Raw genomic sequence first — 16,057 nt, 5'->3', positions numbered from 1 at the left:
CCTTTGAGAAAATGAAGCTTCATGCATTAATTATGTGTAATCTGTCGACCCAGATGAGCCTGTGCAATCTGCATAGGCTAACTAGAGACAACATTTTTTGCCTAAATAAGATTATGGTTTAGACTAGACTTCCTTTAAAAATCCTTTGCATGCCAGGGCCCTCACACTACTTTAGGTGAAGGGGTCCGCAGCCCTTAGGAGGGGGAATTTTCGCATCGTTTCCCTTGTTGGGGGAATTTTTTACTAACTCTGTCATTATTTCATTTGTACATTTTATACTTTTCAGGTGGCGGACTGCCGCCAAAATTCGGCGGCAAATTTGATAGATCGAGGGTCCTGCATGCAAGCAGAAAGCGTCGTCCATTTTGAGCCTGTGTTGACTACACAGGCTAATCTAGGGTGACAGCTGATGCACATGCATTATAAAGTCTGGTTTTCTCAGAGCTCAGCTCGTTAATTTGCATGAAACGTGCTTGAAGAAGAAAGGGATAGAACACACTGTGAAATGCACGAATAATGACATGTGACATGAACACGTGAACAAATGGCCTACATTATCGCTCTGTGTGGTGATGGAACCATCTAATGAGAGAATCTGCGAATGAAAAGCATGGAACCATTCAGAAACACAGAGCAAATATCACAATCATGATCAGTGGAAAATGTAAAATGAACAAGTAAAAAAAAAAACATGTGAAGTAAAAAAAAACAAAAAAACTTCTCAAATACGTGCTTTCAAAACTGTCCAATGACCAAACTTGATTGACAAAATGTAAAAAATGCTCATGCAAAGATATGGGCCATGCTCTGTGAAAAGGGGGTTTACCGCATGTGCATAAAGTGTTGTCCCAGATTAGCCTGTGCAATCCGCACAGGCTAGTCAGGGACGCCACTTTCCGATTTAATGATATTTTTTGTTTAAAGAAAGACTCTTCTTAGCAAAAATAAAGTTTAGGGGAGACTGGCAGACTGCACAGGCTAATCTGGGATGACACTTTATGGGCATGCATTAAACCCCCTTATCACAGAGCGCGGCTCATATTTAATAAATGGCATGCTGGGTTTGTGTCATGCAGTTTTAAGTTTCAGTAATACAGCAATCGACAGATTGCAAACACTTTAGATCAAACTCAATCAACTCAGTGTTTCATCAGTCTACAAAATAAACCTATCACATTTTTGCTGATGCAATGAAATCTCAGCTAGGGCAGTAGAAAACAAGAGATGTGTTTGTCAGAAACACAATGCCCCCTACTGCGCAGCTTTAAAGCCATATATTTGACCTTTGACCTTGAAGGATGACCTTGATCTTGTCCTTTCACCACTCAAAATGTGCAGCTCCATGAGATACACATGCATGCCAAATACCAAGTTGCTATCTTCAATATTGCAAAAGTTATGGGCAATGATAGTTTTCGGACGGACGCACAGACTGTCAGACAGACGGACAGTTCAACTACTATATGCCAACCTACCGGGGAATAAAAACTTTATTAATCACATTTTTTGGTTTTGGCAGTAAGTCAAGGTTGATACACTAAAATATTCAAACTGAAACCAGTTGGAGTAGGTACTATATCATGTATTGTACTTATAATTATGATTTAATGTAATTTTCATTAACCCATGTACTGCTGCAAAACAGAAGTCAACAAGAGAGTCAGAAACACAATGCCCCCTATTGCGCCGCTTTGAAAATTTTATAAAAAAAAATTTACCTTTGACCTTGAAGGATAACCTTGACCCTGAACTTCTACCACTCAAAATGTGCAGCTTCATGAGAACGCCGCTTTGAAATTATTTATTTTTTTACCTTTGACCTTGAACTTCCATCACTCAAAATGTGCAGCTTCATGAGATGCACATGCATGCCAAATATCAAGTTGCTATCTTGAATATTGAAAAAGTTATGGAACATGTTAAAGTTTTTTTCGGACGGACAGACAGACTGACATACTGACTGACATACTGACGGACAGTTCAACTGCTATATGCCACCCTACCGGGGGCATTACAAGAGCTGTCAGAGGACAGCGCGCTCGACTATTCGAGTGCTTGACAGTATAACGTAAGCCATAATGGGGAAATTGTTCATATTCAATAATTTATTAGACGATCTTTCAAAAAAAAAAGGAAAAAACAAATTAATTTTTTTTTTGGGGGGGGGGGGGGGGTAGGGGGGTGAGAGGGGGGTATAATGTGGGGTGTGGTAATTTATGAGACGATGTTTAAAAAAAAATTGGGGGGGTTGGGAGGGGGGGGGGGGTAGGGGGGGGGTAGGGGGTGGGGTTGGGGGGTGAGTGGGGGGTATAATGTGGGGTGTGGTAATTTATTAGATGATGTTTAAAATATAAAAAAAATGCGGGGGGGAGGTTGGGGGGGGAGGGACTCTGGGTAGGGGCATGGGGTAATGTTTGGGTGGAATCCATTGTGGTATTCAGGTAAGTGTTGTTTTGTCAAAGTAATAATAAAATGTGCTCATAAATAAAGAAGTTATGGCAATTTAAGCAAAATGTTCAATTATCTAAGTGTAAAAGGGGCCATAATTATGTCAAAATGCTTGATACAGTGGTCTGCTCTTGTTTATAGGTTGGGGTCATGTTGGTAAACAAGTATGCAACATATAAAAGCAATATGTCAAAGGATATAGCAAATATTTGGGGTAGTACTCAGACTTAAACATACAGTACAGCTAACGCGGCACAAACATAATCCGCGGCTACGCCACGGCCAGATTATTAGTACGCTGCGGCCGAATCGTGTGTTCACGCGGCGTATCGCCGTGGCACTCGGCATCGATCCGCGCAACGGCGCCGAGTCTGTGTTAACCTCGCGTACTTTCGCGGAGTAAATCCGCCGCAAACGTACGCGGCGGATCGAGTGAAAAGATATCCACCTACATGTACATACATGTATGTGTAGCGTAGAATTAATTACGCGCAACTGTTAATGTTTTGTTCGATTATCATTATTAAATTTTGTACTGTAGAATTATCAATAATACGCATATTCTAAGTATAAAAGGGGCAATAATTATGAAAAAATGCTTGATGAAGTTGTCTGCTCTTGTTTATAGGTTGGGGTGATGTTGGTAAACAAGTATGCAAAATATAAAAGCAATATGTCAAGGGACAATGAAAATAAATGGGGTAGTACGAAAACTTTAACATTTGATGCATATTCTACAGTACAGCCAAAGCGGAACAAACGAATTTCGCGATCCGCGGCGGCAAGGCGAAACGAGTCGATGCCGCGTCAGTCGTTGAAGCCGCGTCAGTATGCGGCGGCAAGTCGCATTTCGCCGCAAAACTTCGCATCTGTCCGCCGAGGCATGCCGCTATCCGCGACATGATGCCGAGTCGATGCGCATCATGAAATAAAAAATCTTTTTAAAATTATTAGTTACATGTAGTTAACAAATTTTGAAAGAACAATTATAATAATTATTAAAATCGTAATAAATTTATTGTGCGCGGATTGTATTAGCATATACATGTAAGCATAGTTAATGTGTCTGGCCAATTAAGTTTGTTTCCCGCCCGTAGTGTATGTATTTCACACATAAACAAGGTCACATAATTATGTTTTCGCACATACAAGTGGTCAAGGCTCCAGCATATGGTGGATTTATAAATTAATTGCATGTTGATTTTGCTATTAAATTTAAGCTGAGAAAATTAGCAGTTTGAAGCCACATCAATAATCAAGACGGTGACGACGTATTTGTTGTTTTGTTAATTATCAGCTTATTATAACTATTGTTTAAATATGCTTATGTAAACAGGTTTTATTTTGTTCATATTTTTCAGTTAATATTGCTACTAATTACCCGATAATCCCGTATATTCCAGTTTTAAAGCAAATGCTGGTAAATATTTACGATACACAAACATTCTCGATATTTCCTTAAGTATCAAATACATTTTGGCATTTGTTACTATTTATAGAGATGATGAAATAACGTCTAATCCGGGCGGTTTTTTTTTCCACTGAACACGCGATTTACGCCTGACGTGATGTTCATGTATTTATACAACACAAAAAACACCCAAACTTTCCAAACGACGTTCTACATGTCTGCATAATTTTCGCGCCCTTTTTATGAAACAAAGGATATTTTAGCACTGTTTATTTGACGCTAGAATTTGTCAAAGGTCGCGTTAGCATTAAAATTCGGGAGTGTGTTTCGGATCACAAATTTAATAATGATAATCGAACGAAACATAAACAGTTGCGCGTAATTAATTCTACGCTACACATACATGTATGTACATGTAGGTGGATATCTTTTCACTCGATCCGCCGCGTACGTTTGCGGCGGATTTACTCCGCGAAAGTACGCGAGGTTAACACAGACTCGGCGTCGTTGCGCGGATCGATGCCGAGTGCCACGGCCATACGCCGCGTGAACACACGATTTGGCCGCCGCGTACTTATAATCTGGCCGTGGCGTAGCCGCGGATTATGTTTGTGCCGCGTTAGCTGTACTGTAAGTGGAAAAGGGGCCATAATTATGACAAAATGCTTGATAGAGTTGTCTGCTCTTGTTTATAGGTTGGGGTCATGTTGGTTAACAAGTATGCAAAATATGAAAGCAATATGTCAAGGGACAATGAAAATAATTGGGGTAGTACAAAAACTTTAACATTTGCACGCTAACGGCACAACACGGAACGGAACGGCACTGAACGGAACGCCGACGCTGGGATGAGTAGGATAGCTCCACTATATATATTTCATATATAATAGTCAAGCTAATAAAAGCTGCGCCATGAGCGCATGATACGCCCGTCGTTCGCCAATGAAGTAGTAAGGTAATAAATAACCCTTTGAATCATTTTTTTACTTCAGTTTATTTGTATTTGAATACATGGTTTATTTTATAAGTACATGAGCATGGAAATCACGAAATTTTGACGAACAAAGTCCCATAACTCTGGAACGACAATTCAGAATTCCGTCAAAAACGAAAGGGGATCAGGGTTTATCAATATTAAGATTGTGTTGAAATTTGAAAAAAATCCATCGAAGGATATTTGAGCTACAGTAGGACATTCAATGAAATCACGAAATTTTGACGAACAAAGTCCCATAACTCTGGAACGACAATTCAGAATTCCGTCAAAAACGAAAGGGGATCAGGGTTTATCAATATTAAGATTGTGTTAAAATTTGAAGAAAATCTGTCAAAGGATATTTGACGTAGCGTACGACATTAACAGACGGACGGACGGACGGACGGACGGACGGACGGACAGACGGACGCGGGGTATACCATAATACGTCCCGTCATAGACGGGCGTATAAAAAATCCATCGGGGGATATTTGAGCTACGGTAGGATACATGAACAACAATAACATTTAAGGTCACAGTGACCTTGACCTTAGAATGAATGACCTTGAAATGACCAGTGGTCATCTAAGTGTGCTTGCAAACCTTCATGTCAAGTTTGAAGACTCTATGTCCAAGCATACCAAAGTTATAACAATTTTAACATTTTAACATTTAAGGTCACAGTGACCTTGTGTGACCTTGACCTTAGAATGAATGACCTTGAAATGACCAGTGGTCATCTAAGTGTGCTTGCAAACCTTCATGTCAAGTTTGAAGACTCTATGTCCAAGCATACCAAAGTTATAACAATTTTAACATTTTAACATTTAAGGTCACAGTGACCTTGACCTTCAAATGAATGACATTGAAATGACCAGTGGTCATCTTCTAGTACTGGCCAATCTTTATTTCAAGTTTGAAGACTCTAGGTACAAGCATACCAAAGTTATAACATGAAATAAGAACTTTAACATTTTTACATTCAAGGTCACAGTGACCTTGACCTTCAAATGAATGACCTTGAAATGTCCAGGGGTTACTTACTAGTTCTGGCCAACCTTCATGTCAAGTTTCAAGACTCTAGGTCCAAGCATACCAAAGTTATAACAACTTTAACATTTTTACATTCAAGGTCACAGTGACCTTGACCTTCAAATGAATGACCTTGAAATGTCCAGTGGTTACTTACTAGTTCTGGCCAACCTTCATGTCAAGTTTCAAGACTCTAGGTCCAAGCATACCAAAGTTATAACAACTTTAACATTTTTATATAGCTACAGTAGGACATTCAATGAAATCACGAAATTTTGACGAACAAAGTCCCATAACTCTGGAACGACAATTCAGAATTCCGTCAAAAACGAAAGGGGATCAGGGTTTATCAATATTAAGATTGTGTTAAAATTTGAAGAAAATCTGTCAAAGGATATTTGACGTAGCGTACGACATTAACAGACATACGGACGGACAGACGGACGGACGGACAGACGGACGCGGGGTATACCATAATACGTCCCGTCATAGACGGGCGTATAAAAAGGATATTTGACGTAGCGTACGACATTAACAGACGGACGGACGGACGGACGGACGGACGGACGGACAGACGGACGCGGGGTATACCATAATACGTCCCGTCATAGACGGGCGTATAAAAAATCCATCGGGGGATATTTGAGCTACGGTAGGATACATGAACAACAATAACATTTAAGGTCACAGTGACCTTGACCTTAGAATGAATGACCTTGAAATGACCAGTGGTCATCTAAGTGTGCTTGCAAACCTTCATGTCAAGTTTGAAGACTCTATGTCCAAGCATACCAAAGTTATAACAATTTTAACATTTTAACATTTAAGGTCACAGTGACCTTGTGTGACCTTGACCTTAGAATGAATGACCTTGAAATGACCAGTGGTCATCTAAGTGTGCTTGCAAACCTTCATGTCAAGTTTGAAGACTCTATGTCCAAGCATACCAAAGTTATAACAATTTTAACATTTTAACATTTAAGGTCACAGTGACCTTGACCTTCAAATGAATGACATTGAAATGACCAGTGGTCATCTTCTAGTACTGGCCAATCTTTATTTCAAGTTTGAAGACTCTAGGTACAAGCATACCAAAGTTATAACATGAAATAAGAACTTTAACATTTTTACATTCAAGGTCACAGTGACCTTGACCTTCAAATGAATGACCTTGAAATGTCCAGGGGTTACTTACTAGTTCTGGCCAACCTTCATGTCAAGTTTCAAGACTCTAGGTCCAAGCATACCAAAGTTATAACAACTTTAACATTTTTACATTCAAGGTCACAGTGACCTTGACCTTCAAATGAATGACCTTGAAATGTCCAGTGGTTACTTACTAGTTCTGGCCAACCTTCATGTCAAGTTTCAAGACTCTAGGTCCAAGCATACCAAAGTTATAACAACTTTAACATTTTTATATAGCTACAGTAGGACATTCAATGAAATCACGAAATTTTGACGAACAAAGTCCCATAACTCTGGAACGACAATTCAGAATTCCGTCAAAAACGAAAGGGGATCAGGGTTTATCAATATTAAGATTGTGTTAAAATTTGAAGAAAATCTGTCAAAGGATATTTGACGTAGCGTACGACATTAACAGACATACGGACGGACAGACGGACGGACGGACAGACGGACGCGGGGTATACCATAATACGTCCCGTCATAGACGGGCGTATAAAAATGGAATTAAAGTGTGAACACACAAATTTTTTGAAGCCTAACACCTCTCTTGCAATTCATTTATTAAGCCTTTTGTCATCTTTTGAGATATTTTTTTGTAAAATCATTAGATTGCTTTTCAGGAAAGAAACATTGTCTCTGGCTATGAAATGCTGAAAGTTTAAAGTCCCACTGGTTATGATGACAACAGAGTAACTTTGGCTGACTATTGCACTGTGAACCAATTATATATCAGCATATTTGTAGTGAAAATTCGTTATAAAATAAATAAAATTACCGTATACGTGCGCTTATAAGACGCATTTTTAAGACTTAAACTAATAAGTTACAGTTGGGGTCGCGTCTTATAAGCGAGATACTGGTGAAAATAAACAAAAATTTTCAAAATATCGAGTTTACTGGGCTTATGCTAGCCAAGTTGGACACTTGTCAGTTGTTTTGAATCATTGCGGCAGCCATTTGCATTTTCTCTAAAGTCTGTATTGGCCCGTACCGTGTATCGAAACGCTATGTTCAGTTACCGATTTATTTGTAATAAAATGTTTTGTTACTGATTTTGTTGTCTACTATTTTTAATTTGAATTTTGTTATTTTTGGGGCGTAATACGTTATATTGTCCGTGATTATTCTTGAAAAGTTTTTATCACCTGATTGTCTGCGCGCGACGTTGTTAAATGCCATATAAATTGGCCATTATAGTATACTTGTGTAAGCGGCAACACGATGACAACATGCTTAAAACAACAGCAAAATCAATTCTCAGTTTGAAACTGTCGATTGTTTAATTAACACGCTGCCGATTACAAATGCTATTTGACAAGTTTGTATCACCTGATCGTCTTTGTTCCACGTCGTTAATTTTCAATTAAGACATAATTGGAAATTAGGGTATCCTCTGAAATAAATTACCAGTTTGCAACTGTCAATTGTTAAATAAACACGTTTATTCAGACGACCCACTAATGCCGATGACACATTATTTATTAGGGGCCAACAAGGACTGGAGCAAAGAGCGACCGCATGCAATTATCCCCATATGGCTTTCTTCTTGACACGTGATTTCGATCTGCGCTTCGGAGTCTATCACTATCACGCGATTGGCTAATTTTATGAAAGTAGGCGTTACCTATTGTTGATAGACAATGGGCGTAAAATTTGCATAATCTAGGTAATAAAACTAAACGCTTTCAAAATATCTGCCTATTAGATTTCAATACCTGTCAAACAATACAATTAAGATGACTGACACGATCAATTTTGCTTGTGCATTGATATTACGAACGTAATATGTTTGCAATTGTTTGCAATTGTTAGGGCAAATGATTAATACGCAATTGTTAGAAATATTGTCAATTTGATAATTATTTTTATTGCATGAATAATATTTGAAAATAAATTAAAACCCACTAATATATCATAAAATAAACAAATATTATTTACTTTGTTGTTTGATTGTTTTATTTTTCAGACTTGCGTGAATTACTAATTGTATGCAGCACGAGTTTGAAAAATTCTCAATGTTTTACTAATTGATGATTTTCTTTGACATTCTGTCATTTTTAGGCCATTTTCCGGCTGATGAATACGGCAAAATTTGACCGCGTCTTACACGCGGGTAAGTCTCATATCCACCCATTATAAAGTCCGAAGTCGGGGTGCGTCTTATAAGCGAGGGCGTCTTATAAGCGCACGTATACGGTAATGCTGGTGTATGGTGAATTGTACGTTGAAAGTTGTTTTGTACTCTCAAAAATAAGCATCAAATAACAACATCCGGGTAATGTGTTATTCTTACTTATTAGTAATAATTGGAATACTGTGATATTGACTTCACAATATATATAAATCATAGGGCACTACAGCCATCCTTGCTGTTCAAGCATCACTTACCCAAATATAAATGAGACTCGCTCTGGAAAAATGGACGTTAATGCATATGGGAAAGCGCGTTCCCAGATAAGCCTGTGCAGTCTGCACAGTCTAATCAGGGACAACACTTTCTGTTTATATGGTATCATTTGTTTAAAGGAAGAATGATTTAGTGAAAATCCAGTTTAGGCAGAAAGAGTCATTCCTGGTTAGCCTGTGCACAGGATAATCTGGGACAAGCTTGATGCACATGCCCATTTCTCATTCTCCCAGAGTAAATCTGCAATAACTATGGACCAGTATGAAGCACTAACAAATACTGTTCACACTTCAAGGTAATTTGTGATGTTTTAACATAATATTTTCCCACAGCTTGTAAACGCCTTATTGGTCCACACCCACACGAGCGTTTCTAGTTGAGGAAAATGTCAATAGTATTGCCCTGTGATACAGGGACTACCCTGCTATTGAAGACGCGATCAAATACCTTGTAAAACGGCTGACTTTGCATAAATAATTCAGAGGAAGGTGTCAGAGAGTGTACTGAACAACAGAAAGGGATGGAAGAGTCGATTTGTTAAAACAAGAATGGATCATTACAAGACCAGATAAAACAAAATGGTTATACTGCACTCAGTTAAAACATATTTTTTTGCAAAACTCCTTTATAACTTATGTTACTGAAGGAAACATTTTAAACTAATCTATTATTGGATGTATATATATTATGTAAATTGTACAGTTTTTCATATATTAACAAAGGTTGTGTCAGTTTTACATTCCCTCGTTTACTAACAACCTTTTCCCATGCACAAATCTTTCAAGTCAAACTCCAGAAGTCCACTGAATAAATTGTTACAATTGAGACCTCTACGTTAGTTGTGTTATCAATAAAAGTATATTACTCATTGCTTCAATTTAAATTACTGTAATATTTTAATCAAATTTAACAAATAAAACACCAAGACATTAAAATCAAGAATTGAACCATTACTTTTCACATGTAAATGCTTTTCACCTCCAAATGGTTACAGTAAGCATACAAACGATTGTATGTCTACAGAATGGTATGGTATAGAAGTCTGATAGTCAGATGGTGCATTGAAGCACAGTGCCCATAAGTTTCACAATCAACCACTCACAACGAAAACACACAAAACAAGGTCATTGAGAGAAACTTATTGAACTTACATTTTGCATTTTTATATAAAACAAAGGGCAATTACTCTAACCTTATTGATTAGAGTTGGCTAATTAAACTTGGCCTACATTTAATGTCAACAAAATTAACAGAAAATTTGGTTGATACCAGGGGTGTCAATTGGCCCAAATTTGAAATCCGGAAAATTAAGCCGTAGGATAAAGGGAAGAGAGGGCCCAACCCCCCGAGCCCTAGCTTATTGTTCTTTTTTTATAGTCTTTCTACAGTACAGCCAAAGCGGAACAAACGTATTTCGCGATCCGCGGCGGCAAGGTGAATCGAGTCGATGCTGCGTCAGTCGTTGAAGCCGCGTCAGTAAGTCGCATTTCGCCGCGAAACTTCGCATCTGTCCGCCGAGGCATGCCGCGATCCGCGACATGATGCCGAGTCGATGCGCATCATGAAATAAAACATCTTTTAAAAATTATTAGTTACATCAGGGACCTATACAAACAAAGGGATGAGACACTCACTGAACCGAAGAACAAGCTATCGCGTTGTTACGCAAAAGGGAACGAGACTTGTGACCCAACGAGACTTCGCGCTTCGAGGCAAATTTTAACAGCCGCCATTTTGACAAAGCGAGACCGTGACAAAGCAATCGAGAAATAATAAGAGTACAAATTAACCAAGTGTTGCCAACACAGAAGTATTCATTGCAAAGGTTTGTTGAGTTTGATACATCTTATTGTTTCATTTGTTTTCGACTATGCTTTGTATTTACTTATAAAACAACGGTGGGTATTTTCACTAAATCATGCGTATCATTGTTTACACTTCCATAATCCGAGAAACGTGTGTCGTGGCTTTTTTCAAAAGGCTTGGTCAAATAAAGCTCTATACTATTGATTTTGGTATTCTTACAAACGTTACATTTCAACGCATTGTGTGATGCTAATTTTATTTGTATTGTTAGCAAATTCATGATTTTAAATGAGCACAAAGGCAATACAATTTAAGTCATTTTTTAAATTTTTACCACTATCAGTTTCATCAACATATGTCGTGGCTCTTTTTGAAAGGCTCAGTCAATACTAGCCCTATATTAATCTTATGGGTATCTTTACAAAAATTACATTTTAACGCATCGAGTGATGCTAATTTTATTTGTATTATTTGCAAATTCATGATTTTGAATGAGCACAAGGGCAATACAATTTTAGTCATTTTTTTATATTTTACCACTTTCAGTTTCATCAACATATGCCGTGGCTATTTTTGAAAGGCTCAGTCAATACTAGCCCTATATTAATCTTATGGGTATCTTTACAAACATTACATTTCAACGCATTGAGTGATGCTTATTTTATTTGTATTATTTGCAGAGGCATAATTTTGTATTAGCTCAAATATTATACAACTTTAGTCTTTTTTTATTTTGTAATCACTATCAGTTTGATCAACATATGTCGTGGCTCTTTTCGAAAGGCTCAGTCAATACTAGCCCTATATTAATCTTATTGGTATCTTTACAAACATTACAATTCAACGCATTGAGTGATGCTAATTTTTATTTGTATTATTTGCAAATTCATGATTTTGAATGAGCACAAAAGCAATACAATTTTAGTCATTTTTTTATTTTTTTTCCACTATCAATTTCATCAACATATGTCGTGGCTCTTTTTTGAAAGGCTCAGTCAATACTAGCCCTATATATATCATGTTGGTGTCTTTACAAACGTTGCATTTCAATGCATTGTGTGGTGCAAATTTAATTTGCATTATTTGCAAAGGCATAATTTTGTGTTAGCTCAAAGATAATACCATTTTAGTCATTTTTTTTATTTTGTAATCACTATCAGTTTGATCAACATGTGTCGTGGCTCTTTTCGAAAGGCTCAGTCAATACTAGCCCTATATTAATCTTATGGGTATCTTTAAAAACATTACATTTCAAGGCATTGTGTGATGCTAATTTTATTTGTATTATTTGCAAAGGCATAATTTTGTATTAGCTCCAAGATGATACAATTTCAGTTATTTTTTAATTTCTTTAGTTAAACGTGTTATCAACATATGTTGAGGCTTTTTTCAATAGACTCCGTCAATAGTAGCACTATTTTGATCATGTTGGTATTTTTGCAAATGTTACACTTCAATAAATTGTGTGGTGCACATTTTATTTACATGAATTGCAAAGGCATAATTTTGTATTAGCTCAGAGATTATACAATTTTAGGCATTTTTTTTTTTTAACCAGTCTCGGTTTTGAATGTGTATGTCAATGCTCTTTTCAAAAGGCTCGGTCAATAATTGACCTATGATAATCATGTTGGTATCTTTAGATATGTGACACTTCAATGCATTGTGTGTTTCACATTTAATTTGCATTATTTACTAACTCATAACTTTGTATAAGCTCAAGGACAATATAACTTTAGTCATTTTTTAATTGTTAGACCGCTTTCAGTTTTGTATACATATGTCATTGCTTTTTGCGTAAGGGCCAAGGCTCTGTAAATACTAGCCCTATATTATTCATGTTGGTATCGTAACCCTTTCAGCGCTGGAATCAAACTTTAAAGGCCTTTGCAAACTGTTTGGACCCAGATGAGACGCCACAGAACGTGGCGTCTCATCAGGATTCAAACTGTTTGCTATTCTGAAAGTATTCTGTGAAAAAAATCTAAGAAAATGCTAATTTTAGAAATTCAGCAGACAACACTTTAGCAGACGACAAATTTCCCAGCATGCTAAGGATTAGCAAATTGTACACTTCAGTGCATTGTGTGGTGTACATTTAATTTGCATTATTTGCAAAGTTCTTGATTTGTATAAGCTCAATGATGATACAATATTAGTCCTTAATCAATTATTTAAAAAAAACAATTGAGATTAACATTTGTCTCCGCTTTTTCTTAGGGATTGATCAATACAAGCTCTATTATTGTTTGTGTTTGTACCAATGTTACATTTCAATGAAATGTATGGTGCATATTTTAAATGCATTTTTTGAAAAAAAAAATTGATGTCTGCATAGGAAATACTGAGGTGGAATTTTCAATGATATTTGCTAAGAAGAGATTTCATTTCAACAAAATATGTCATAAAAGTGGAAAGTGTCGTTCCTTATTAGCCTGTGCGGACTGCACAGGCCAATCTGGGACGACACTTTACGCACATGCATTATGCCAAGTTTTCTCAAAACACGAGACATATAATCGTTCTCATTCACAGAATGTTTGGCCAATTTTTTTTAAAATATAAATTTAATAACTATTATTCTAGAAAAAAAATTGAAAAATTTCAAAGGTCATATTTCTTTATCATTGGAGAAAACATGTATTCTGAGATATTTTCAAGAGTTTGTTTCCACATTGTTAATGCTTCTATTAAGAATTTCTGAAATGTGTAGATAATTGTTATTCAATTAATGCAAAAAATCGGAATTCTTACATAAATATTTCAATTAATTTTATTAATATGTTGATACAACTAAGTACATTTTTATGTCCATCTGTCTGGTCGTCTGAAATTCCGTCACACTTTGCGTTTAGGTTTTGCGTTAACGTTTCGAAAAATGTGGAAAAAGGTGGCATAGTCTATTAGTCTTCCTATGGTGGCAAGCCATGTTTTCAATAAATGATGGTGACTGTGTAAACATTTTATTAACTGATTTTTAGAATATGTTTTGTTTTATGCTTTTAGAATGCCTAGAAAACGCAAAAGAGGATCCCTTACGGTGAAACGCAAGTACCACTACATAACATCTGAACAGCCAAAGGAAGAAAACCATGTTGCCAGTGAACCCCTGGTGAACATTAAAGCTACAACATATTCTTCTACCCAGTCAGAAAGTGAAAATGTGCAGTTCACAAGTGATCATAGTTATGCTATTGATGAAGACTCCACATATGAGCTTGACTCCTTCCAGGAGACAAACAATGATAAGCCTGAAGCTGATGTGATGGAATGTAGTTCAGGGCTTCTAGAAATGGAGGTGGAGACGACAACCTTCTCAGACTTTGCTGTGGAACTTAAACTGCAAAATTTTTCATCTCAGTTCGTTGTAAAGGAATTAGAGCATTCAATTCAAATGTTACAGTTGTACGCAAATGACAGTCTGACAGCAATCAAGTTATCGGTTGAAATTAAGAGTGATTTTACGTGCTCTGTCTATGTGCATCGGAAATGCATTCCGAGATCTCACCAAATATGGACTGGACTGCCACAACATATCAATCGCGTTGCTTATGTTCTGGTGTTATAGGAAAGACTGTTAAAATTTGATGTCTGCATAGGAAATCCTGAGGTGGAATTTTCAATTATTTTTTTTTCGCATAGATAGTCGATGTAGGGATATAGATAAATGAAATTAACTAGTTTATATAGATGGAGTTATTAATTTTACTTATAGATTTCTCTCTAAATAAATTGATTGTACTTTATATACTCTAAGGAACCATATCGCTATACATAAACTATAGTTTTGCTTTAGTATAGGTTGTCAACACAGGGATTTTACTTATACTTAACTACAATTAAGTGAAGCATAGGTAGAGGTATATCATACAGCTTTTACATTGTCAGTATTACTCAATTCTTTATTTCAAAAAAAAAAATTACGAATGAAAAAACAATGCAAGTATATACTTTATGCAGTTATATGTGTCCTAATTTTATATTAATGTATGTAATTCTTGTTTAAAAAAAGTCATTTAATAATTATATTTTTCACTTATGAACTTTGGTACAGACAGGTCACTATGTATTAACAATATTAACATTCTCACGAAAACATGTTTATTCCTTATATTGTAAAAGGAACTTTTTTCGAAGTGATGCATGATTTGTATTTACTTCAAAAGCATGCTGTTATTGTAAATATAATGTAAATGACGATTAGCTTAACATGCTTAAGTCAGAATAAACTTTTATGTTCTATTAACTGCATTTAAATCTTTGTCCATAATTGTGTTAAAACCATTCTACAACACGTTTTATATTCATTTCTTTGAAAATAATTAAAGGAATAAAACACTAAACTCCTTTGTACACACTATTTAGTAGTAACTGTAAATGCCTGATTCAATTGTCTCATCATTATTACACCGTATCATGTGTCCACTGTTTTGGATATCTTACTTGCATGTGCGAGGATTTGATTTATTAATGTTGTTTTATATATTGATTGTTCGAGATATATATGATAATAAAACGAATAAAACATGAGTATATATATATATATATATATATATATATATATATATATATATATATATATATATATATATATATATAGAACTACTAAAACACGAAAACCTTTCTTGTTTTTTGTTTGGTTTGTACGCAAAATGCAGAACTAAAAAAATGCATCCAATATTTATTACCTCGTAAATTCTGTTGATGTTTTTTTATGACATGACCTCGAAATCCTGATACACTTTTATACTCCGCACCACAAACAGGACAAATATAGCACAGCTCT

At 36.1% G+C, this 16,057-nt stretch overlaps 1 protein-coding gene and 1 long non-coding RNA gene across 9 annotated transcripts in view; both read right to left on the bottom strand.

Moving 5' to 3' along the window:
- The window catches only part of LOC127831651 (rootletin-like), a 169,092-nt gene that overhangs the window by 116,593 nt on the left and 36,442 nt on the right, over nucleotides 1-16,057 (bottom strand). For 6 of the 8 annotated variants that reach the window (XM_052356662.1, XM_052356663.1, XM_052356665.1 and 3 more), the window contains exon 3: nucleotides 554-595. The exons of the other annotated variants lie outside the window; for them this stretch is intronic. In XM_052356662.1, coding sequence (XP_052212622.1) covers nucleotides 554-595 — 42 coding nt within the window. The remainder of the gene's footprint in view (nucleotides 1-553; nucleotides 596-16,057) is intronic. 8 annotated transcript variants of the gene reach the window in all.
- Nucleotides 4,835-6,384, bottom strand: LOC127831661 (uncharacterized). The gene is made up of 2 exons (XR_008026434.1): nucleotides 6,000-6,384; nucleotides 4,835-5,854 (listed from the first exon to the last, which is right to left on the bottom strand). It is a non-coding gene; the product is annotated as an uncharacterized LOC127831661 (long non-coding RNA).

The sequence above is a fragment of the Dreissena polymorpha genome, chromosome 5, assembly GCF_020536995.1.
Source record: "Dreissena polymorpha isolate Duluth1 chromosome 5, UMN_Dpol_1.0, whole genome shotgun sequence".
Lineage (NCBI taxonomy): Eukaryota > Metazoa > Mollusca > Bivalvia > Myida > Dreissenidae > Dreissena > Dreissena polymorpha.
The sequence above is the reverse complement of the archived record's forward strand: the minus strand, read 5'-3'. Positions and strand labels throughout refer to the sequence as shown.